Source organism: Rattus norvegicus, chromosome 11 (assembly GCF_021556685.1).
Source record: "Rattus norvegicus strain SHRSP/BbbUtx chromosome 11, alternate assembly SHRSP_T2T, whole genome shotgun sequence".
Lineage (NCBI taxonomy): Eukaryota > Metazoa > Chordata > Mammalia > Rodentia > Muridae > Rattus > Rattus norvegicus.
Window position 1 is genome coordinate 88,006,707 of NC_141544.1, and position 25,457 is coordinate 88,032,163.

Consider the following 25,457-nt stretch of genomic DNA (forward strand, 5'->3'; position numbering starts at 1 on the left):
CGGCTCCAGGAGGCTTGCCACACAAGAAGGGACTGAAACTGAATGTCTAAATGAACCCCTCCTGAAAGTCAAAATGAAAGCACATAGATGTTTTCAGATATTCTGTCACTGCGCAAGAGAGTGACTAACATAGCATCGTCCTGACTACATAGGAAAACTCGCACTGCGATTATCTGGCCATTAAGTATTCTTTTACGTATGTGCTTCAATATCAACATTATTGAAGAATCAATAACAGGAACACAAATAGAAGAATATGAGGAAGCTCATAAAGCCCCTACTGACCAAAGAATAATAATTTAAGAAATAAAATAATTTGAGTAGACTCAATCAAAAAAAACCTGTGTCTCCAGTGATATTTTAAAATGGATATTATTGAAACCCTGCACATATCACTCTTTACAGCTGATGAAGAAACAAATCTTCCTGTGATCCCCAAGTCCTCCTCCTCTGAGTATCAGCAGCTTTCACTTTTCCTGTTAGAGTGTCCCAATTTGGATGATGAGTTGTTGGAAGGTGACCTGGGGTGTGTCCCTGAGAATGTGTCTCTGGAATTGTGTCCTTGGCATCTACATCTTGTTCTTCTAACTTTTGCTTCATGATCAGGATGAAGTCTGTCTGCTCTGATGTGCTTTCCCTGTAGGGATAGACTGACACCTATAAACATGGAGCAGCACCAAAATGAACAAAGCTTCTCTTGTTGTGCTTCTCTCAGTTATTTGGTTTTAGCGAAAATAATCCCAACATAGAATTTAAATAAAATGTATTATCAATTTTCTTTAGTTTACATCTTCATGTAATGCATATTCAAGTGTATAAATGTAAAAGAGAAGTTTTAATGTATGTGGTGGGAGAGGTCAAAAACACTGCAAAGTTTTATCCCACTCCGTCTATTGTGAAAAGCAGCCACACTGAATGCTCGAATTCAGCATCTTCCTGACTGTTCTCATCCTGAACTGTTAGTATCGTGTGTGTACACATAGGCTTATGTATCCTTTTGTATCTTGGCATTTTGAGCAACCATTTTGTCACATTAATTCTTAACTACTTAATATCTTTTAATTCTGTAACTATGCAAAAATAATTTATGCTTAGTTTTGTGATGTTTTATTAAATATAGTCCATTAACAATACATATTTCAAATAACTTTCAAAGTCCAAAATGCAGATATTACTTCTACACCATACAAAGCATTTTAATTAAGAAAATTTTTCAAAATAGTTTTGCATATGAATTATAACTGGTCTTTGAAATAGTCTCATACAAATGAAATCATTAAAGTTCAAAACCATACATTAGCCCAGAGATCTCTTTAATTTCCAGGTCTTTCCTCAGAAAAAATTGTAAGAAACTTGTTATATTATCAAAAACATAATAGATACTGTGACAAAATTAAAGTAAAATAAAAAAATAAGAAGGTTGAAGGCCTGGAGAAGCTGCTCAGTGACTAAGAACACCTGCTGCTCAAACATGGAGGCCTAAATTGAGTGCCCAACACACAAGTAAAAGTCACACCTGGGAGTGGTCACACCTGATTCCATCCCCAGTGAGGGAGGGTTGCAATGTGAGGCAGTGATGGGGGGATTGTTGTGAATTGCTGTTTCCAGATTCAAGTTCGGTGAGAGACCCTGTTCCAATGCAACAAGATTGACAAAGAGCACCTGATACCTTAGTTTCATTTTCTGTTGGTGTAGTAACGCATCCCAACCAAAGAGCTTATTAGAAGGTTTACTTGGCTCCAAATTCCAGTTTGCAGTGCATCACTGTAGAGAAATAAAGGCTGAAGGATCATGGAGTAGCTAGTTACATGACATCTAGAGTCAAGCGCAGAAGTCAAGCAATTAGCACATGTATGCTTGAGCTCAGTTTGCTTTCTCATCTCGTTTACAGTTCAGGAAGCCCTGCTGAGGGAATGATTTCACCCACATAGGATGGTCTTTCCATCTCAGTCAATAGAGTCAACATAGTCACAACAGACCTGCCCACAGGCCAACCTGATCTACATCATCCAGCTTTGAGACTCCCTTCCCAGATGAATTCAAATTGTGTCAAGTTGAGAATTAACACTATTCCAACAGACATGGTCCTCTGGCCTCTGATTACACAGGTGAGTAGAACCTAGAATTCATACATCTATGGAAGTGATGTTGGTACCAGCACTTTAAAAACAACTATATATGTACACACAGGTGTATATCCACTCACCCCCAACTAACACTCAAAATTAAAAAGAAAACAGATTTGAGGGGGAAAAAAGCACAAAGTATTTTGAAATTCATAGACTATCGATGTGGGTACTGTCTATAATCTACAAGGTTTTACCTGTCAACCAACCCATTAATGATATCCACGGAGACCTTAGGAGGAGTCAGCTGTTCTTCATGGTAAGAGTAGATTAGAATCTCCCCACAAGACAGTAGTACAAGGATACCCAGTGACATCTCCATGAGTTCATCATGCACAGTAGGTCCCATCATTCCATGCTCTCATTGTCCTTAGAGTTATAAGCACAACCTCGAGGGAGGGGTCCAGGAATTCAGAACTTCCTTTCCCTCTTTTCTTTCCCACAAAGAACTAAATTTTAGTTTCTTTTGTAATTTTTAGGGTAATAGAAGAGTATTAATATTATCTTTTTGAATTAGAAGAAATCAAATAATTTGATATTACATTTTCTAGCTTCTCAAAGAACTCAACGAGTTAGAATTTTCAAAATGATTATGTTGTAAAGACGCGTGTGTCTCATTTAGAGTCTACACTGACTCTTTTATGCATTTATATTATTCTTTGTTTTTCCAAAAAACAGACTGTGTATATTTTATGAGAACTTTCTTAAATAGATTTGAGGATCAACTGTAGTATATTAGAGTCAATATTTTTTTAATGTTTTATAACATACTGGGCCGTAAGCAGCTGGATTCTGAGCATCTAGAGATGTGTGGACATCTTAACAGGTAAATTCTAATGTGCTACATTTTGGACTTTCAATCTACATGTGAGTGACTCTCTGGTCAACTTATTATATGATAAAACAGGAATTTGTCAGTGTCTAGGTAGATTTTGGGTGCTATGAAAATTGTACCCTGATCTCTTGCATTAGTCAGGAGAATCACCCTTGACTCCAATGTTAATTTAGCATTTGCCTTTGACATTTAGAGTGCGAAGGGGAAGGTTCCTATTTGCAGCTTCCACTGGAAGGAAGTACATGAGGCTGGTATTTTCTTTTTCTATTTTAATAATATTTGAGTATGTTAGATTCTGATATACAAGTTTAAATTTAGAACAATAACCTTCCTTCAAGTCATTGATAAATACCCTCAGAGAATTAAAATTGTGCTTCGAGTCAGGGTGAGCTAAGAGCTCCTCTATCCTTTCAAAATTAGGACTTGAACCTCCTTAAAATTGCTATGCATTTCTGAAGCATCACTTCACTTTAATATTACTATGCCATAATCTCCAAAAGCAATAAAGATACCTGAAACACATTTCTACATTCTCTCAATGTCAACTTGAAATGCATGCAGACTTGGGGGGGTGCAGTACAGAAAGCCATAGGAGACATGACAGCACAATCAAACATTTTGATTGAACCAGCAATTAATTAGTTTGAATCGGAAATGTAAATGAATGCCCCAAAGTCGATCATTTATTTTATTAACTTGAACACATTGATTGAGTAATTAAACAACACAGGAACACAGATTAATATTTGGCAGATTTTACACTCTCGTGTCTACAGCGTACATTTTGGCTGTCTCTGTCCTAGGGGCCTTGTAGGATTTGGCCATGGAAACACCTGCAGTTGAATAGGGCTTCCTCATGGCATAAGGGTAGTTCCTCTCAGGTCCAACATCTGTTTGAAAGAGTTAAATGAAAATACGTACAACCAGTTAACTTTCAAAAATGAAAAAAAAAGAGTCATTTTATATGTTCTTCTCCAAAATAGACAAGGATATGCATGCATCAATGCACACAGCCATGGTCATATATGTTCGCACACACACAGGCATGCTCATGTATGGGCACACATACACATGCGTGCATGCACACACATATATGTACATGTATACATAATCACACATTCACACAAAGACATGCACTCAGACATATGCATATATTCTCTTTTATCACAGAAACACACACTCACTCACATACATGCATATATGTATATACATGCAAATGCACGTACACACATGAAAACTTGCACTCATGCACACTCACATACATGCACATGCATATTCTCATTTTCATACACACATACACACATGCACGCACGAGCACACACACACACACACACACACACACACACACACACACACACAGCACACACAGAAATCTCTGATGGAATCATGTAGGAGTCCTAAATTTCAGATGAAGTTCTGAGTATTTCAACCTGAAAATTCTTTTTTTATTGAAAATGTGGGGGTTGGGGATTTAGCTCAGTGGTAGAGCGCTTGCCTAGGAAGCGCAAGGCCCTGGGTTCAATCCCCAGCTCCGAAAAAAAAAAAAAAAGAACCAAAAAAAAAAAGAACCAAAAGAAAATGTGGTGAATAATTTCCTCCGTTTTATTATGAAGAGATCCTGGTATTTTAGGTAGACTTTTAGAAAACTAATACCATACATTACATTCTTTACCAACAAACATTGACTGACTCTCAGGCAAGTTGTCCACTTAACCCTAAAATTAAGTGGAGTTGACTTAGTGAACTTAGATGCACAACAATGATTGTTGTACATTAACTACTGGTGCATGTTTGAATACTGGACAAAGATGCAACTCTGGCTTTCATTTTCTACTGATATCAATGGCTGAGGAACCAACCCTGAGTGCTACAATTTAGCTGTCTTTGAACAAATGTAAATGCAACGGGAGTCGGAGCTATTTGGTCTGATGAGTCCTGTTTCCTTAGGACTGGGAAAGAAGTAAAAGTAAAAGAAGGACCTGTCCTCTGCTTTATCCTTACCTTTGAAGAGGTACAAACAGCAGGTGAGGAGAGCTCCAGCCAAAAAACAACCCAAAGACCCAGCCATTCCGAGCCAGCAGGACCAACCGAATTTATATTGGATCCCGAGAAATATATTGTGTAAAACGAGAGAGGAGCGCTCGACGTAAACATCCACAGCATACCACACAGAACCAATGATTCCCGGGGTACCTGAAAGAAAGGAGAGGTTCAGTGATGACACAGAGCATTTTCCAAGTTAAAGTCCAAGGATCTGCTTCCTGTTAGAGGTGCATGGTGCCAGATTAAGCAGTAATATTGCTCTAGTGATTCATGGGCAACAGAAGTTTGGACAGAGTCTATCATTGCCTTTCAGCTTCTCTCTCTACAAAACAAAGCACCGAGACGAAATAACACAGTGCTCATCTGCTTGTGTAACTCTAAAATGATCACTATGATATATCTCTTTACAACTTTCTCATTTCTCCAAAGTCATTTTTGTACAGCCACATATCACTTAACAGAGAAATTTGTGTGATTGACATGCTGTACACCTGAGCTACATGGCATGCATATGTGCATACACACATATACAAAAATATCATGGCTCATTTCTCCCAAGGCCATAGTGAACAAGACAATATGAAATTAAGGTCGATATCAAGAGAAAAATAATGAAGTGAGGAAATTCAGTATCCATGAGCAACAGGAGTCAGCTGTAATAGGCTACAACACTCTACAGAAAACACGTTTTTAAAGTAAATGGAGTGCACCCTAAAATAATGATAAAATATATTATATTAAATGTACTCTCTTGTAGCATACCATCCATCACCATCACCACGTAGCATGTGCCGGAGTTGTCTGTGTTCATCTGGGTCAACATTGCCACAAATGTGTGAGTAGTCCCCTATGCTATAATGAAAGGAGTTACTGCATCTCTGGGTAAAAGAAACGATCAGCTCCATTATTATGTCATGAGGCTCACGTTATATACATGGCTTGTCCCTCAACAGAATGTCGTACGTGGCTCATGACAGTTTCCTAAATGAAACTACTTAAAATACATTTGAAAATAGAGGAGACTTGGAAACATGAGTAACATAGATCACCTTTTTCATTCTAAATTAATTTTCTTCTAAGTTTTGGGGTGTTTTGTTTTGTTTGAGACAGGGTTCTTTACATAGCACTGGATGTCCTGGAATGTACTATGTAGATTCAGTTGGCCTCAAACTCACGGAGATGCATCTACCTCCTGAGTGCTAAAATTAAAGGCATGTGCCACCACAGACTAAGCTTTCTACATTAATTTTTAATTCAAAGTACATGATGCTTTAAAAAAAACTCTGTGTTTCCAAGACCTGTGACTGAAACTATTCCAAGTACCTTACTGTAAACTGTGCTGACCCAGATAAACAGTCAATAGCCAAATGATGATGTTGTCCCAGATACACCGCTAGCATGCATACGTAAGCTATGCTGTTCCCAACACAAATTCAGTGTCGAACATATAATGGCTCTGTGTTGACATAGTCTTATGTCAACTTTACATAAACTAGAGTCATCTGAAAGTAGGGAACTTTAAAGAAGAAAATGTCTCCATAAGATCCAGCTGTGGGGCATTTTCTTAGTGATTGATAAAGGGGTCAGCCCAGTATGTGGGTGGGATGCTGTCTCTGGTGGTCCTGGATTTTCTAAGGAAACAGACTGAGCAAGCTATTATGAACAGGACAGTAAGCAACACCCCTCCATAGCCTCTGCTTCAGATCCTGACTCAACTCCCTGCCCTGTTTGAGCTCCTGTCCTGAATTCCTTCACTAATGAATTAGGATATGGAAGAGTAAGAGGCAAATAAACACTTTCCTCTCCAACCTGCCTTTGGTCATGGTGTTTCCTCATAACAATAGTAGCCCTAACTGCAATACATGCTGCCCAGACGTACAGTCAACATTGACTCACTTGAAATGATAACATATTGGGTCCACTATTTTAAGTACAAATTGTATAACATAGGCCAGATATAAGAGAGAAAAGTGATAACCGGGAGCCAATGAAGTATGTTGAGAGGGCATTTTGAAAAATTCTTACCGTCTTGGGGTGGAGAGGGAGCATATTACTAACTCCAACTCCTGGAAAGTTGGTATATGTCTATTTTAAACATTATTTGGATTGATAACTCTAATTGCTCACCTACATTATTCAAACATGTAACCATTATAAAAAGGTATAAGTTACCATCCATTTTTATAACATTGTTACATTTACTAACTAATTTGGAAAAAAAATTTTTTAAAAAAACAACCAAAACTACAAAATGGAATGCATGCTTTAAAAATCTATGTATGGCAGACAAGTTGTAGGTAATGGTTTCAGCCCTCAGTTATCTTAAGCCATTTAGTTTGATCACCTTTTCTGTAACACCCACAAAGATTTTCTTCAGTAATTTGACTTTTTGTTTATTGATCTATAAAAAGAGTATTCAGTGGTGTTAAAGATTTTTTCCACAAAACAAAAGTATGTTTGTTTGTTAAATATACTCACTGATATATATATGTATATATATATATATATATATATATATATATATATATATATATATACCATAACTATATGTATAAGAGCTGTACACTGTGAGGAGACAGGATGTGGATAGACTGTCTTACATGAGGAGAAATGATAAATTTGTGTAGCACAACCAATGGATTATCAGGGACTCAGGGTTCTTGAATCAGATAGACCAAGCCCAGTACCTGCAATAGACCAAGCCCAGTACCTGCAATAGACCAAGCCCAGTACCTGCGATGAGTAATACGGTCCCTGCAACAAAGCAGAGGCGGACTTTAATGTGTGGCTCATCCGGTAGGAACTTCACGCAGTCAAGTCCAAGGAGGAGGGTGATGAATCCAAAGCCAGCTAGAATGTCGGCTGTGATCATCAGTGCCCGAGTCACCACCAGCTTCACTGCAAGACCATGGAATCAGAGCAGGGAAGGGGGGAGGAGGAGAGGGAGGTAGAATGTGGAACGGTGTAAGGAGGAAGAGGGGAAGGAGGAACAGACATGTTAACTCCCACAGGAACATCACAGAACACAAGATTGGACACAGCAATATAAGGCCATACATAGAATTCTGAATTTATTATCTATACAAGTGTTAATATGGATGCCTATAATTCCTTATGGGATTCAAAACTACCATAAAGCAGCTGTAATTGTGAAATCAAAACTCTGAGTGGCAGTTACACAGAGTTCTGCACAAGACAGTTTGGGGGCAGAGCTGAGGAGCAGAACGATGGACTGGCATGCTGGAGACTTTATGTTTGATCTGACATGCTAGAAAGAATGAAAATTACATCACAAATAGAGTATGAACTGCTGTTCCATTACCTAAATCATAGAAAATATTAATATATTTTCTTTCACTTTATACTATTTATATTTTATTTTTATAACAATCTGGGACCTTCTCTTGCTTTTATGTTTTTTTTTCAATGAGGAGATAGAACTCTGGTTTGTGTGTATTGGAGATCTAGGCAACTTTCCCTGTTTAAAATTTGAAGATGCATATGATAGACTTGAAGATAAAAAAATTAATACATGAAACTCCCTCTTACCTTATCAGCAGGTAAAACACTCTATATATCCGTGTATTATTATGATGTTACTACTAATGTGCATTTGACAGGATATGGAATCGCCTAGAGTACAGCCCTTAGACACACCTTCAAGAGATCATTTGGCTTCTAGGTATGCCTGTGAAACACTCATCAGCCAAATTAATTGAGGTGGAAAAACACATGCTAGAATTGTGTGGCACCATTTCCTGGGCTTGGGTCACGGACTATATATAAAGGATGAAGTGAATTGGCCACAAGCATTCACTCATCTCTGCTTCCCATGGCGAGTGCATTGTGAGCAACTGCCCCAAGTCCCTGTTACATCGACTTTCCTACAATCATGGTTGAACCCTTTAACTGTAAGCCAAAGAAAGCTGTTGTCCTCCACATTGCTTTTGTCAGAAGGTTTTCTTACAGCAACTGTAAAAGCAACCAAGAGCATTAGCAAGACATGAGTATGTGTGTATCCTGAGGCTTGAAATTCCTATTTTAAAAATTGTCATTATTTCCAAAAATTCAAATGTATATCTATATTTTCCAAAAATAAACTAAGAGAAACATTATGAGAATAAACTTTTTATGCTAGATTTTTTTTTTAATTTTTCTTTAATTCAATACTCAATACATACGTGGGCCTTCTACTAATAAGAAAACTTTGGCCCACCCGAAGCCATTGATGCATTAGGATGAGATATTCATGCATAGCTACATTAGTGCATTAGGATGAGATATTCATGCATATCTACACTGGCCCTGCTTTCCTCTTCCTCCACAGATTCTTGCGTGTTCTGTTTCCTATGGAGGGTGTCTATGAAGCTCTAGGACTTGAGCCCTGTGGTTAGTCTGGTTACAGGAGGGCATATCTGTTACAAGCGAAATGCTCGTGCAGTCTATGGAAGAATTTCTTTTTCCGAGGGTTGAATTCTGGCTTCCAGAACAGTTAGCATCCATACTTGGGGTTCCTCAAACCACTTTTAACAAAAGAAGCGCCAATTACAAATATCCATCAGGTGCCACAGGCCCTGGGGATACAGGAGAAATTGCAAAAGGTATCTACGTTGGTTCTAGGAATTTAGTAGAAAATGAAAAGAAATGTCTACACCTTGTAGATAGCCTCCTAACCAAGAGGACCTAGAGATGTTATTTTTCTAGAACACATCTTTATTATTGTTGTCTTTAAACATATGTTTACGTGTGAAAGTTCTTTACCATCTGTAAACAATACGTAAGGATAGTGGACAAATATGAGAGAGTACAGGTAAAGCTTCAGCAGGAGCATATTAAAACATCAACATTCATTTTCCTGATGAATGATTCTAAAGCCTTTTCCATGATTGTGCATACCAGCATTCACATTTGAAAAGCTTTAACTTTTGCTTGATTTCTAGACCCAGAAGATGGCTCAGCACACAAAGGTCTGTTTCCAAGCCAGAAGATCCGAGTTCAAACCCCAGAACCCAAGAAGAATGACAGAACTGACTCTCTAACCTCCACAACTGCACCTGGGCATGCTCATGCCCACACACGTGCATACAGAAACCAGTAAATAAATAAATAATTAATGTTTGTCTTCTGAGCTTGATCCACACATCTCATTTTTAAAATAGAATGAGAACCTGGCATATATTTCTTCCTTTTCGCCAAATCAGGATCTCTCTCTCTCTCTCTCTCTCTCTCTCTCTCTCTCTCTCTCTCTCTCTGTCTGTCTGTGTGTGTGTGTGTGTGTGTGTGTGTGTGTGTGTGTGTGGTGTGTTCATGTGCATAGACAGAATGAGCTGAATATAGTGAGGAAAATAAGAAGTTTTAAAAATTTCTCAGCAAAAAATTAATTAAAATGCCTTATAAATTATGGCAAAAATTATCTCAGACACTGAACTCCCAGATAGCAGACGAAGATGTTTTGAAGATTGCTTTTTTTAAAAGTATTTTTTTTCTTCCTGTACTGAAATAGATGCGTGAAAGAAAAGGCACAATCCACAAGACCCACATTTAACTTATCTTGATGCCGCATGGCACCACCACCCATCACGGGCTTTAAAAAGCATAGAAGCACTTTCCTTTAACAGCAGACTGGTGCTTCTTGGCATAGTTCAAAGTTCTACGTAAATAAGTCAATGCTGTGAAGAAGGGTTGAGGGTATTAATAATGGATTGTTAATTTAAAAGATCGTTTTATTCATAGGAACATAGCTTTGCTGATATCTAGGTGGGATTGAGAGAGAAAAGGGAGGAAGATGACAGAGTTGTCTCCAACATTGGACTAATGATTCCCCACGTAGCTGGCATTCTTATATAAGGACCCCAGATCCTCAGTTTCCTCTAACCTCTCTCTCCCTCTCCCTCTCCCCCTCTTTTTTTCTCTCTGCCTCTGCTAGTCTGTCTAGCAAACCTTCAATTAAAAAGAGTAATAAACTTTCAACTTTAGGTAAGTCATAGTTGAAACACATCAATGAATGCTATTCATGTAGGTTGGCAATTCTATGATAAAATCAGAATACCAAAGGATAAGTTCCCATTTCATGAAATATTTTCTATAAGCCTACTATGAATCAGGCATTGTGTCAAGTTCCTTGAGACCATAAAGGGATTTACAAAATCAGGGGGAAAGGTGAAATATGATACAATATATTTCAATTCATATTTCAAAATGGTACCCATTTCTAATTGCCAATATTTCAAACTAAAAGCCTTGATAGCATACAACAGACAAATGGATATCTAGTTCAGGATCCCTTGGCACACTTTTCCTGGCAAACAGAAAGGTTTAGAGTATACGTACAGGGGTGTTCTGCATATATGGAGTCATACTCATCGCAGGTACGAATTCCATCAAAAGCGTTTGTGACGCACTCCCACCAGAGACCTCTGCATTTAGTGCTCACCTGGAGGTTGGAAAATACACTGTGTGAACCACCTTGCAAAGCCAACTCCATTTCCTCTTGATCAAATGGACACTCAGATATCATGTTTGCTATCAGAGTACAGTGGTTACAAATATAACTAGAATTCTCTTTATATAAGGCAATGCCTGTAGAGTATGTTCTCTGAGACATTTCCAATTAAAGACTTTCTGGGCCAAGAAATGAGTTTGCTTCCTGATTAGAAACGTCGTGTGGAAAAATAAGTCATGGCTGAGGGGATAAAACCAGAACTGAATATATGCTTCTGATGTTGAGTTGTGATTTAACATAAAGGCAATCTATTTCACTTCTATGTGCTAACATTTACTCATAAATAAATCTATAAAACAATAGATGATAATGTTAATGTCTCATGTCTATTCACAATGCACATTAATTCATCTTCATTACAGACATTGACTTTCATGAAGAAAGATGCTGTTTTATATGAGGTTCATAAATTTAAAATTAGCAAAGAAAACCAATAAATGAAAAAGGGCAAGGATAAATGACTGAGCATCCACAATTGTCTTCCTCTCTGCTATCCTGACATATTGCAAACCTTTAAGCTATGGCATGAACATAAAGGAACTGGGATGTAATCTAATATAATTGGAGAGTTGTAAAGCACTTTTACTTGGAGCTGGCACGCAGATGATGATGTCCACTTAGAGCTAAAAGGTATCAGTGTCCTGACCCCTCCAATCCTTTATTGGTGGACTGTAAGTCACCTCAAACTTTTTTAAAACAATAATAAACATCTCAGCAGATAATAGTTTCAAGTATTCTTGACAGAGCTTGTGAATATGGAGGAGGAGACAATATCATTGTTTCTTCAGACTCAATTACAGATCCCATTACCTTGGAAATCTGAAACTAGCTTGGAAAATCTTCACAGTTATTGTGGAAAGTCAATTTCCAAACCCCATCCCCACAGAATAAATAAGATAATAGAGCAGGAAAGAGTTGCAAAGGGAGAGGTGTTGAAATGTTATCTAGAGGTATGGAAAGGACAGAAAAACACTTTTCAACAGAGAAAATCATCTTTATGTGAGCATTGAGACATAGTAACATGAGCACTCTGGAACTCTTACCCTGTGTCCTATTTGGGGCTTGCTGAAGCTCTCCTGATACTCTCATTATTGCCTTGTATGTAAAGTATTTACAATTAGTAATGATTAACAATTATATTGAGTATATCCTTTGAAGTATCTACTATCTAAGTATGTTATTATGTCATTTGTTTCTTAAAGACCGTTAATGAGCTGTTATGGTCTATTTACAAACAAAGAACTGGAGGCTCAGGGAAGAAAAAATACTGTAACAGCAAAGTCAGTAACAATGCAGGAGACAAGGCTCCAACTGAGCGGCCCATGTGTGATTCCCACGTCTTGCTTATGGAGTACTTACAACTTATTTAAGAACTCTATTGCAGGCTAAGGTATCCTGGACTTGGTACTTGGATGTTGAAAGACAACCTTCAGTGAAGTGATCCTAACTCGATTCTCATGCAAATGCTCTATCTTCAAATCACCACTTTGGCAGGTGGTCCCTATTGTTAAGTCTGAAAATATAATGCTCTTGATTTTATTATCAGACCTAGAGAAACACGGAGGTCAAAACTCTAATGAGGAAAATTCATCTTGTACAACCTGACACATTGATTTCCAAAGCTAGACGTGCACATATATACACACACATGACCATTATTTTAAAGCACAGATTGACATTTTAATAGCTATGCTGTAACCTTTGTCAAGATCTTCTCTGGTTTGAATTTCAATTTCCTCATCTGTATAAGTAAGATAATGATAGAGTGGTTTAAAATATTAAAAATTGCTAATGTATAGTATAAATTATTAGCTCAAATGAAAATTATGGTAGCTTTCTAAATACCAGGCCTTAAATACTGGCTGTACTTTCATTAAAAATGATGGCGGTAAAAATGAGGACATAATGAAATAATTGACAGCCTTCTAAGAGACTCAAGCCTGTCTTAATCCCCAGAACCTATGACTAGGACTCTGTAGATACATCTGAGTTACAGGCCTGGTAAGAGTGTCAGCTGTACAAGTGGACTCTGAGCTAATGGATCATGTGTCCTTATCATATTTTTTTACAACAGAAAAGCACAGAGAGACAGTAATGGAGCTACAGGACCACTGTAGTGTTGAGGGTCACAGTCACAAGTCATGGACAACCCACAGTATGAAGATCTGGACGTACCAGAGCAGTTCTCCCTGGAGCTACAGAGACAATGAATGGAACCTTGCAAAGATCTTGATCTTAAAAATCTGGCATTCAAGACTATGAGAAAATTATTTCCTTAAGGTCATTTGTTATGGAGTCTTAGGAACCTGATACAGTTAGGGCGCATATGGGCCCGCTATACTATGATGAAAAGCAGGGCTTGGTAGTATCCATGTACTTGGTCTCTCAGCTCATAAATTCAGCTTATCCTAATTAGAAAGGTGCACCGTGGATATGAAACCATGGCACTCTAATCAAACAATGATGGTTCACATTTTCCTACTGTCCAAATCAGCTGGGGAAACATTCTTGTTACATTATAGGTGACCAATCCTGCTATGCACGGTGTAACTCCCACACAATCCTTAACAACTAGGTTGTTCAGCTATGGTCCGGTATGGGTGTCAATTTCAAGGCTATTGATCATTTACCTGCCATGGCCATATTTGGAAAAGCAATGAGGTCATTAGAGGAAACAAGGAATCTAATTTCATTAGGTATTAATGCCCAGGGGCACACTATTAAATTGCTTGGTATTCACACTCAGCTAAGGTACGTGAGAAGAGCGGTTGCAATTAACTAAACCGGTGTGTTTAATACACCACTCACTGTAGAGACCCTTAAAGGTGCCTTTGTGCACCAAGTACAAGGTTAAAGTTTTTATCTTGTCATTTTAGGAAAGCCTTCTGTGTTATAGTCTATTGCTTTTGGTCAACCTCATTGCCTGTGATAACATGGCTTATTAGGAACTGTTTTGTAAAGCAAGCCAAACGAAGTTCTTAGAAATCTTAAAATAAGGTTCTTAAAAGCTAACTAGTGCTTAAATAGTATGGCTAACCTTTCTGAAAGGGTGAAAACTGTAAAATAGGAACTAATGACTTTAATTTTATGGGGCCATTTGAAATAGAAAATTCTAATTTTGAGCTCTTTGTTTTTAACATGCAATCGGTATGGGTATGAATAACACAGGTGGCAATGTTGAAGGTATTTATGGTCCAGGGATGTCATTTCTCTGGAGAGTAAGACATGGATCATTTCCCTCCCAAGAGACATGAAGTTTTCCAAAACACCAACAAAGCAGAAGGCCTAATCTATCTCCTGACTGCTTGCTGATACTCCAAGTGGAGAGATACCACAGACAAGCCAGACGCCTGGGTTTCCCTCCAACCTTGTCTGCTTGGTCAGCTTTGTTTCCTGACCTTTTCATGGATGGTAGCACATAGCCACAGTTAGTGGCTACTTGCTGCTAGATGTGAATGTTCTCAACATGTTTCCACTACCCCTGCAAAGACCACTTCACATATGCACAGATCCGGTTCCTCAGGTCATTGAGCTATTCAAACATTATCTATACTAAAAACAATGTCCTTTGCTCTCAGTGTGTTAAATGTCTACCTGGAACTCAAGTCTCATTTCAAAGGCATTCCTTTTTCCATAAGACAACTCTCTATGCTCTTGCTACCAGGCATTTATCTCCTCCACCTGTGGTTCCACAGGACTTTGTCTACAAGGCTACATTTTAATCTGTGTCACTGAATTCTTGTCAAGTTCTAATTGGCATACCAATTAAAGCTGGCAATGCAGCAAGGTGGGTAGATATGGCTCCATGTTTCAAGGATTCTATCACCCCCAATCCTGATAATCAACAGATGCTCAATAGTTACTTACTGGAGACAAAGTCTGTCGATTTTTGTTAATCCACATAAATGGATAGCTAACTCTGCTTTGATCTGAAGTGCAAGGTGGTCAACATGACACTACGAGCTTTTCGCTTCATATGCACATATATGTTCATCTGTTAATTCTTTGCTTTCTTCTGGATTGATGCAACAAAGAGTCAGTAGCCCAAACTCCCCTAGAACTTGTAGTAATCCTTCTGTCTAAAATTCATGAGCTCTCGAATTACAAAGCTAGAGCCCCATGCCTGGGTACATATGTGCTTCTAAGCAAAATCAGCAAACTACAATAATTAAATCCATGAGCTGAAATGACTCTTCAAACTGTAAAGTTTATACTGACCTGGCATCACTCTGAAATCCCTTAGAAATCATATCAATGAAGACTCTTACCAGTTAGCTATAGTGTCATAAACTAGTCTTTGATCCTGGGATTGACCATTTGTAATCTCAAAGCAATTGCCCCTTAAGGCTTCTATCTTCTACAGCGCCGGCCACCAGAACTCTTGTTGCTAAATGACATGACATACATTGTAGAACCTATAGAAACCTTAGATTTTGATATAAGACTATTGTTGCATGTATTACAACGCTGTTCTAAGAAAGCATAGCATCACAATCAGTAATGCTAACTGACCCATGTCAGAGGTCACGAATTGTATTTCAATAATGATTAGATGCCTTTTCCTTTCTTTATAAAGACTTTTTTCTTCAAGGTACAAAGCAGAAAAACCTCACCATTTAGTCCAAGTACACTATTTCAGCAACTTTATTAAACACTTTAGGGGATTAGAATTCTTTGTTAAATTTTTTATTATTAAAAAGATGATCCAATTGCATGTATTCATTCTTTTTGTTGTAGCAAGGTATAAGACCAAGCCTTTTAAAAGATGGTCATTTCACTACAGACATACTTCTTATTCAGGGTTTAATGTGACTCTTCAAAATCATCTTTTGTTCATTCTTTCAGTAATCTGACACATACATAACAACTTCTCCATGAGTTCATGTGCCTAAATGCATCCTGAGCTCCTGTAACATGAACCTCAGAACTGTAGGAAATCACGAGACAAATAAGAGTCCACTCATAGTCTCAAATGTCTGCTAAAACAACTTAAAATCAAACAGGACCCAAAATTGGTATATAAATAATCAGAGCACATATTATACATAAGAATTCTAATACTTACTCTATGTCTGGAAGAATTATAACATCAGCAAGGCAAATAGAAGTCCTGGGAGAAAACCTGATTATGAGGATGAAATAAATTCTACTGTGAACAACCTTCTTTTGAAGTAATAAAAATTTAATCATAATGGTGCTCGGAGTATAGCAATTTCCAGGAAATAATTAACAAAAAATTAACTGGAAATTGAATCATCCTACGCAAACATTTTTTCCCTTCTGATAATGGAGAGGCCAGCAACTTTCTTAAGAAAGTATTGTTTCTAACCCTGCAAGAAAAGAACTAACTACATATCCTACAAGACAGTTAGCATCATAATAATGTGATTAATCCTCCTAACCCTCGTTCGCTGTGAGCATTCATTGGTAGATAGATAACTTCTGCTAAGGGACTCCATTTTCTGCCTTGCTCTTTGAGTCAAGCAATAATCACTCATAAGTACAAAGCCTGGCAAATCATTGCCCAGAGAAATAAACAACATTTCTCTAAGAAAATCAATAGCAAAAATAAGACCGGAACTTCATTCGTCAATCTCTCAGATTGGTGAGCATTATACAAAATGTCATCTCCTCCCCCAGAACAAAACAATGAACCGTGAATTAATCATAATATATCTGACATTTATTGGCTGATTCCCGTTTACCTGGTGCTGTGGTAAACACTTGGTGTACACAGGTTCATTTAATTCTCACAGAAAGCTAGGTCATATGAGTAGCTATTCTCCCTGTATAGCTGAGACCAATGAAGTTTAACCAGGTGCCTCTGGATTAAGGTATAGTCTATACACTTCCCCGAACAGTTTCTGCCACCATGCTAAGCTAAGCTAAGCTAGGCTAGGAAAAACAAAAACAGACAAACAAACAGAATAAAAACAAAGCAGAAAGCTGTTTCAGGGAGCATGCTGCATAATTTTAGTAAAGAAATTCCCATTTCCATTTGACCACTGGGTGAGTGATTTCACAAGTCGTCCCGAGTCAGAAAGGAGTCACCTTGGCTTATCTCTCCCTGTTACAGTCTGGGCCCGTGCCCCCCACCCGTCTGAGTTAGAGTTTCCCATTTCTATCTACATCGTTCTATGCTTACTAACATTATCACTTACACAAGCATCATTTTCTTCCTGGTTTATGCAAATGTCCTTTAAAAGGTCTCCTCCTGGTTCATTTTACCCCCTTGAGCCACCCACCATGAGCAGTTAGAAAGGCTGATATTTCTAAAAGGCATGTATGTATTTGTCTCTAGTGAGGCACTCTTGCCTATAGGGTTGGACCTATACTTTGCATAATACTTTAAGCCTTTGATTACCTAGCCCCTATAATTTCCTGTCTACATCAGAAAATATCTATAATACCATGAACATACAGTACGATCACACCTACATCTCTGTGGATTCCATTCATTAGGTTAGAACACTCTTTGCTTCTGTTCATTCGCTTTGCTTTCCAAATCCTAGCTTAGCAGTAACTTCTAAGAAGACTCCACTAATTACCCAAGATAGCCTAAGATGTCCCCTCATGGTCGCTCACCCTCAGGCACAGCACTTGTCACACTGAACTGCTCACCAATTTGTGTCCTTTATGATACCTAGAATCACCTTCAGATGCTTCAGAGGGTACAACCCGCACCACCAGGAACCCACTACACAGCCATACTGTGGGTGCCAAGGAATATTTGTGGGCTGGGAGGAGAAAAGAAGGACAAATAAAGAGAAAAGGGATGGAAGAGAACAATTAAAACAAAGGAAAGGAGAAAGGGAAGGGAGGGGAAAGGGAGGGAAGGAGGGAGAGGGAAAGGGAGAGGGCAGCGAGCTTGAGGGTAGGAGGGTGAGTTACACGGAACAAGAGTGACATTGACATGCATTCATATGAAACTCCCAATGGAAGGTTTTCTCTGGGAAAGCTCTGAGCATCTTTGATCCCTTGACAGGTAGCCACTGCTTGGTGGTTATTGGCACTCAGGGCACCCTGATGTTAAAGAAAAGGTGGTAAAACTGCATTCGAATTAAACTCCTTCTTATACTTCAGGGAAGAGAATAGAAGCATGCGATTTTCCCTGAGAGAAGTCAGTTAACAGGGACTAAGAGCTGAGTAGCTATTGGCTTTAAAAACCTTCAACCCCTTCTCTTCAGCACCCAAGTCTTCCCAGGAACAGCAGACTTGAGGACAGTAAGGACAAGAGAGCAGTTCAGTCTATTATTTAGCGTCATGCCCACTGCTTTTACGGAGCGCTCTTCCTTTCTTTCTTTTTAAATACCCCTACTAAATGCAAAGAATTTCACTCTTCAAGGCAAGTGTACAGTAATAAAACCAAAGAATGTTTTTACTTACGTATTTTTATGGCAGTCACTTTTCCCAAAAAGGGGGAAATGCTAGAATATCTGAATTCTTTATGCCTCTTGCTTTGAGTGATATCCTTTTACAAACCCAGGAAAGTCATTCTGTCTTCTTTTGCCACAGTGTCTTGTCATCCAAAGCCCCTGCTGCCATTTCTACCCTTTGAAATTGCGTCATTTGGAGACTTGGCTTGAAAGCCCTTTCTTCTGTGAGACCTATTTCAATACGCCTAATGGAGAATGACAGCTTTATCATCTCGGCTCCAATGCTATTCTGCTCATTTACTCCTCCAATATGAACTGATCTGTGTCATTTATTATGCTCATCCTTTTTTTTAACACACTCAATGTCTCTTCCTGAAAGGCAAGAGTCATTCCTTCTTTATCTTTGCCTCTTTTAGTATCGTAGGCACCGTGGTACTTCATGACCTAAATTTTATGCATTTGCCAAGCTGAACTGAACCAAAGAACCAATTTTCCAACCTACTTGCTTCTATTAACAAAGCTGTGGCTCAAATACAACTTCTGCCTCTTCAAGTGTTTTTATTTACATTTTTAAATGGAATTTACTTTTTTTCCAACAATGGTTTAAAGAAAGTGAAATGTTAAGATAGACCAGGGGTGACATGAGAGAGAGAGAGAGAGAGAGAGACAGACAGACAGACAGACAGACAGACAGAGACAGAGAACAGTCTAAATGGGCCAGTGATTATGAGAAACTTCAAATTTTTGCCCAAAATAATAAATTTTATCCTGACCAATTAAAGAAATTTTCATAAAAGATTGATGTCCCTTTAAAGCGTATTAATAGAGATTGTTCAAACAGAAGTGGCAGGAGGGGGTTAATGCTTACAGGATAGTTTCCACATGTAGGTCCTTTGGAGAACACATTTCACTGAGAGGAAATAAAAAAGGCCTTTAAGATGCAGAAACCCATAGCCAAACATTAGATAGAGAGAGAGAGAGTTCAAATTGGAGGTCTTCAGTGAACCCCTCCACTTGGAGCTCAGGAAATCCCTGAGGAAGAGGAAGAATGTAGAATACAGGAGGCTTGAGAACATCAAAAGAACAAGATCCACAGAATCAACTAAGTAGGGATCATGGGGACTCCCAGAGACTGAAGCAGCAATCACAGAGCCTACATGGGCATGACCCCGGCCTTCTGCACGTAGGCTGTGGTTGCTAAGCTTGGGGTTTCCATGAGACTCACAGCAGTGGGAGTAGGAGCCTCTTTGACTCTTTTGCCTGCTCTTAGGAACCCTTTTCTCCTATCTGGATTGCCTCACCCAGCCTTAATATGAAAGTTTGTGTCTACTCTCATTGCATGCTGTTTTGCTGTGTTCAGGTGATATCCCTAGGATGAATCTTGCTCTTTTCTGAAGGAAGACGGAGGAACAGTGGATCTAGGAGACAGAGTGTAGAAGGACTGGGAACAGCAAAGAGAAGGGAAACTGAAATGGGGATATATTGAGAACAAACAAACAACCAAACAGTGAAAATGGAGAAAGAAAATATCAACCTATGTGAGGTTAGGAAGGAATTATTTAAAGTGAATAATTCCTAGTATGCATTTCATTCATTTCAACTAGTGGTTTTCTTGAACTGTTTGGAAGGCAAATTGATTGCGAAACTAAAATGAAAGGACTATGGTGCTTCACGCTGTGGTTCCTGCCCTCTCAGCAAGCCTGACTCTTCTTAAAGCTCTATTTCTGAACCAAGACAGCTAACAGCTCTCACTCAGAGCAAGGAGACTTTCGAGTAGTTTTAGAAAATATTTAACCAACAGCTGTGGATGAGGTTTTACATATTTTTAAAAAACATTTTTTTTTAAAAAACTCAATTTAAGGCGTGCCCGAGTGCAACATTATATTCTATTGATCACTTCTGACTGGCAGCCTGGATAATGAGAAAGTAATGGCTTCACAGGGTGTGAGCTACACTTTCCTGAGCACTGTGCAAGGGGCACAGTTATATACACATGGCAGTACTGCTCCGATGAGTCCCGTCCCCGGACTCACTGCAAAACAGACAGTCCAGAGGACTTCCATTCTATATCAGTTTTTAGAAATATAAACTCGCAGCATTACCAAGGCATTCATAACAGCCTTTAAAATGTGATGTAGGAATCAGAGGAAATTTAAGCATACACACAAAAATAATCGAAAAAGATCTCAGGACAAAATGCAAAAATTATGAGTTTCAGTTCTAATTACAACTTGAGAGTTTTCAAGCAGAGTTATAATAAAGATAGCAAGCTCCCTAACCCCCAGGTCTTCCTTAATCTTCATACAGCATTGATGTGTAGAGCATTCGCTCAAGCTATACGGAGAAGAGGTGGATTTTTCCTTGACTCCTCTGAGTGGTTCACTTCATGATGTCTATCTGACCTGCATTTTCCCTCAGCCTTACTTAGGAGCAGCAGATGATTCTGAAGTTTGGAATCTTGCTCAACTCTGCCTCATTCTTATCCCTATTGTTACCATAGCAAAAGATTGTGAACTTCACCTTTTAAAATTCTTTCATTGACTGGTTTCCAATTTTCAAGTGTAAGTTCATCCGGTCACCTCACTTATGATCAGCAGTCCTGTCACATAACCAGTTATTAAGAGTGGAGTTTGTAAGTCCACCCCTGTTCCTCAGCTCTGGGGTGCACTTGGAAGACTTTTGGCCTGAGTGTTTTCTCCTGCTTAAAGTCACACGTCCCTCTTGCCACACCAGCCAAATAGATTCTATGTTCTTTTGATTTCACTCTCCCAAAGGCCTGGGATTATTAGCTTTCACAGAGTCCACTTGTTCACCACACCTCAGATGATTAGTTTTAAAATGTCTCTCACAGAACTCCAGATTCTGAGATCAAGGTTAACACACTTACCTTAAAAAGAAAGGTCGTGACTCTACCAACACTCTGCTTGATAAGGAACAAGGGAAGTGGTGAGCTCTGCGGCAAACGTTATGCTATTACACTTTTGAAAATGTAACCTCCGAAAAATAGATTATTTAATGACCTCATCTGTGAAATGGGACAACAGTACTTACCTCAGAGATTAGTGTCAGGGTTAAATAAGCTAACAGTGTTAAGATTCATTAAGGACCAGTTTATCTCTCGCTGGCTCTCTTTGCTGCCTTTATCCCGCAGGACTGAAGTCTGTGTTTGGCTGTAAATCTGACAGCAAAATCAAGCTTTCTGGCCTCTTACCTCCAGAGAGTCATCAGCGTTCACCATCCAACAGTCCGTCCAGGTGGCCACGATCAAAAACCCAGTTGAGAAAATGGCCAAGAAGCAGGCAGCGTACTGAAGAAGATCCTTCATGGCAGCAAGCAGCCTGTTGGGAAGGGACTCATGGGCAGATGCCAGTTGAGCTGGAATGCGATTGACTTCTGATGCTATTGGCTTCTGTTGCCGGTACCTGGGGATGCTAGGTCCTTTTTGTTTCCTCACACCCCTCTTGCAGGCACCTTAAATTTCAGAAAGAATTGTACAAATATGTTGTACCAGAGCGAGGGTCCTGGAGGTCACTTATCCAGCAGCCAAGCTCCCAATCAGAAGCCAGGGCAGGGGAAGAACTGAACACATCGTGCTGCTGCGTGGGAGAAGCAGCCCTGGCTGTGGTCTAACGTGAAACGATAGTCGCAGAGGCCTGTGGCTGTGACAAGATGGAGGACGGAGGAAGGTTCCTAGGCAGGGCTGGAGCCTGTAAACTGATCTTTCTCAGGCCCCTGGGAGAGGGAGCTGTTCTCCTCCCCCTTGGAAGGTGGCTGTACGGTTGACCGATTGCGATTTTATTGTTAGACTATTTTAATATCCCCTAACTACCCTAGACAGACAAGCCACCAGTGAAATTATGCTAAGCAAGTACTAGCTCAAGCAAGTTCACATTCCAAAGTGTTGGGCAGAACACTTGGCAGGAGGCTGGGCCAAGGACCCTAACTAACCTTTCAGACCAGGACTGGGGACAAGTGTGCATATGGGAATTATTGTTTTATTTTTATTGACACAGAACATTGGAACGTACTTATGGAGAAGAACGTGGCTCATTAACTTGTCAGTTAAATGAAACTGCAAGCATTTATGTGTAAATCATAAGTAAAGCCCCAACAGTTTTTAATAACACCCAAATACGCAAGGAATACAGAATTGAGGTATTTCAGGATTTTCTTTCTTAATGCAATATATGGTATTCCTGAGTGTGTGTGTGTGTGTGTGTGTGTGTGTGTGTGTGTGTGTGTTTTATTGGTCTATTGTTTACTTAACCTAAACTATACTCATAAAGTCATATTACATGACATACAGACGCGACACCAGGTTCCATCAAATCTTTAAATAAAGCATCAAAGGTCCCATTGTACTTGGATCCATAGCTCAGGGGCTCCTAGTCTGAAAACCTTAGAGTGGTGGTTCTCAACCTGTGGGTCATGACCCATGGCAGGGTTGTCAAGTGACCCTTTCTCGGAGGTATTCCTCACAGATATTTACATTAAGATTCCTAACAGTAGCAGAATTACAGTTATGAAACACCAATGAAAATAATTTTATGATTGGGGGTCACCACACTGTAAGGAGCTGTATTAGAGGGTCGTAGCATTGGGAAGGTTGAGAACACTGTGATGTGGCACTTGTCTTTCCCTGCCTGGCTTATTTCACTTAATGACCTGCTGCTCCGTCCTTGCCACTGCAAATGACAGGATTCCATTATTTTTATCGCCGAGGGGAATTACTTCGTATAGAGTAGCACAATTTCTCCATGTAACTCCATCTACGTGTGTTGCATGTGTTTCTCTATACGTACACACAGATGCACATAACTCAAACACATACATGCACACAACACACAGAGAGACAATATACACACACACAAAAAGCATACACATACACACACAATGAACAACTCACAGAGACACACAAATCACAGATGTCACATGTATAAAGAGAACATTTGCACGGTATCTGTCTAGTTTAAATGTTCAGTTATAAGTCGGTACAGGCACTGTGGGAGACAATAGGGGTTCCTCAAATCTGAAAGTATAAGAATGTAATCCAGCACCCTCACTTCTGGTTATACAACCAAAAAAAAAAAAAAAAAACCAAAAAACAAAAAACAAAAAAAACAAAAAAAGTAGTCAAGATCTTGAGCACTCACTCATATATTTTGGTTGAGATGGATAAAACCTAAGAGTTCACTAGCTTGTGACTACATGGAGAAACTCTGCTTCCATATATGATGTAATTCCCCTCAGCCATAAAAATGATGAAATCCTGTCGTTTTCAGCGACAAGGATACAACAGCAGGTCATTAAGTCGAATACGCCAGGCAGGGAAAGAGAAGTGCCAAATCATAGCATTTGTTTGTGGGATCCAAAAAAGTAGATTGGTGGTTATCCAGGCCTGGAAACACAACAAGGGAGGTTGGAAGAGTTTAAGACAAGGCTACAAGCAGTTGGAATAAATTCTGGCATTGTACAGCAGAGTGACTACAGCTTTAATAAAATTTCTTTCAAAATCGCTAGAAATGAGATGTATTAGTGTTCTTGTCACAGAAAAAATGGTGAATGCTGAGTATAGGGCTTGTGCTACTCAGATTTAATCACTATGGATGGTATATATGATGCTAAGGTTACTGAGCACTTGAAATTGTTATTTCAAATTTTCTTTCAAATATTTTACTTTTATTAGTTTGTGTGAGTGCACATGTGTCTGTGTTGTGTGTGAATTTGTATGCCTGTGTGTGTTGTATGTTGTGTATGTATGTGTATGGTGTCTGTGTGTGTAGTGTATGTGTATATGTGTGGGTACCCCTCTGTGTGTATTTGTGTGTCTCTGTCTGTTGTTTATTGTATATGTGTGTATGAATGTGTATGTGGTTTTTGTGTGTGTGTATAATGTCTCTGTGTATGTGTCTGAATTATGTGTATCTGTGTGTATGTATATATTTTGTATGTGTATGTGGCTCTGTGTGTGTCTGTGTGTGGTGTGTGTATGTATATGTTTGAGTGTGTATTATATGTGTCTCTGCATGTGTTATTGTGTTTGTCTATGTGTGGTATCTGTGTCTATGTATATGTTTGAATGTGTATATATGTGTATATGTATGATTCTGTTTGTATATATGCCTGTGTGGTGTCTGTGTCTGTATGTATATGTTTGAATGTGTATATATGTGTATATGTATATGTGCCTGTGTGGTGTGTGATGTGAGTGTACATATATGTTTGAGTGTATTTGTATGTGTGTATATGTATGTGTGTTGTATGTGTCTCTGTGTGTGTCATTTATTATGTGTCTATGTGAGTATATATGTTTTGTGTGTGTTGTCTGTATTATGTATGTATATATTTGAGTGTGTGCATGTGTGTATGTGTGTGTGTGACTCTGTATATGTGTCTGTTGTGTGCGTATGAGTGTGGTATATGTGTCTGGTGTGTGTGGTGTCTGTATCTGTGTTTTATGTATGCATATATATGTGGTGTGTGTATGTATGAATATGTTTGAGTATATGTATATGTGTGTATGGGTGTTGTTTGTGTGTATGTGTGTGAATGTGTGTAGTGTGTCTTGTTTGTTG

General features: G+C 38.9%; 1 protein-coding gene across 1 annotated transcript; it reads right to left on the reverse strand.

Moving 5' to 3' along the window:
* Nucleotides 1-3,235: 3,235 nt before the first annotated feature.
* Cldn16 (claudin 16) lies at nucleotides 3,236-22,531 on the reverse strand. The gene is given in 5 exon segments (NM_131905.2): nucleotides 3,236-3,851; nucleotides 4,963-5,154; nucleotides 7,738-7,902; nucleotides 11,335-11,437; nucleotides 22,094-22,531. Coding segments are annotated over 5 exon segments (708 nt in total). The 5' UTR covers nucleotides 22,208-22,531; the 3' UTR covers nucleotides 3,236-3,717.
* Between the last annotated feature and the right edge of the window lie 2,926 nt (nucleotides 22,532-25,457).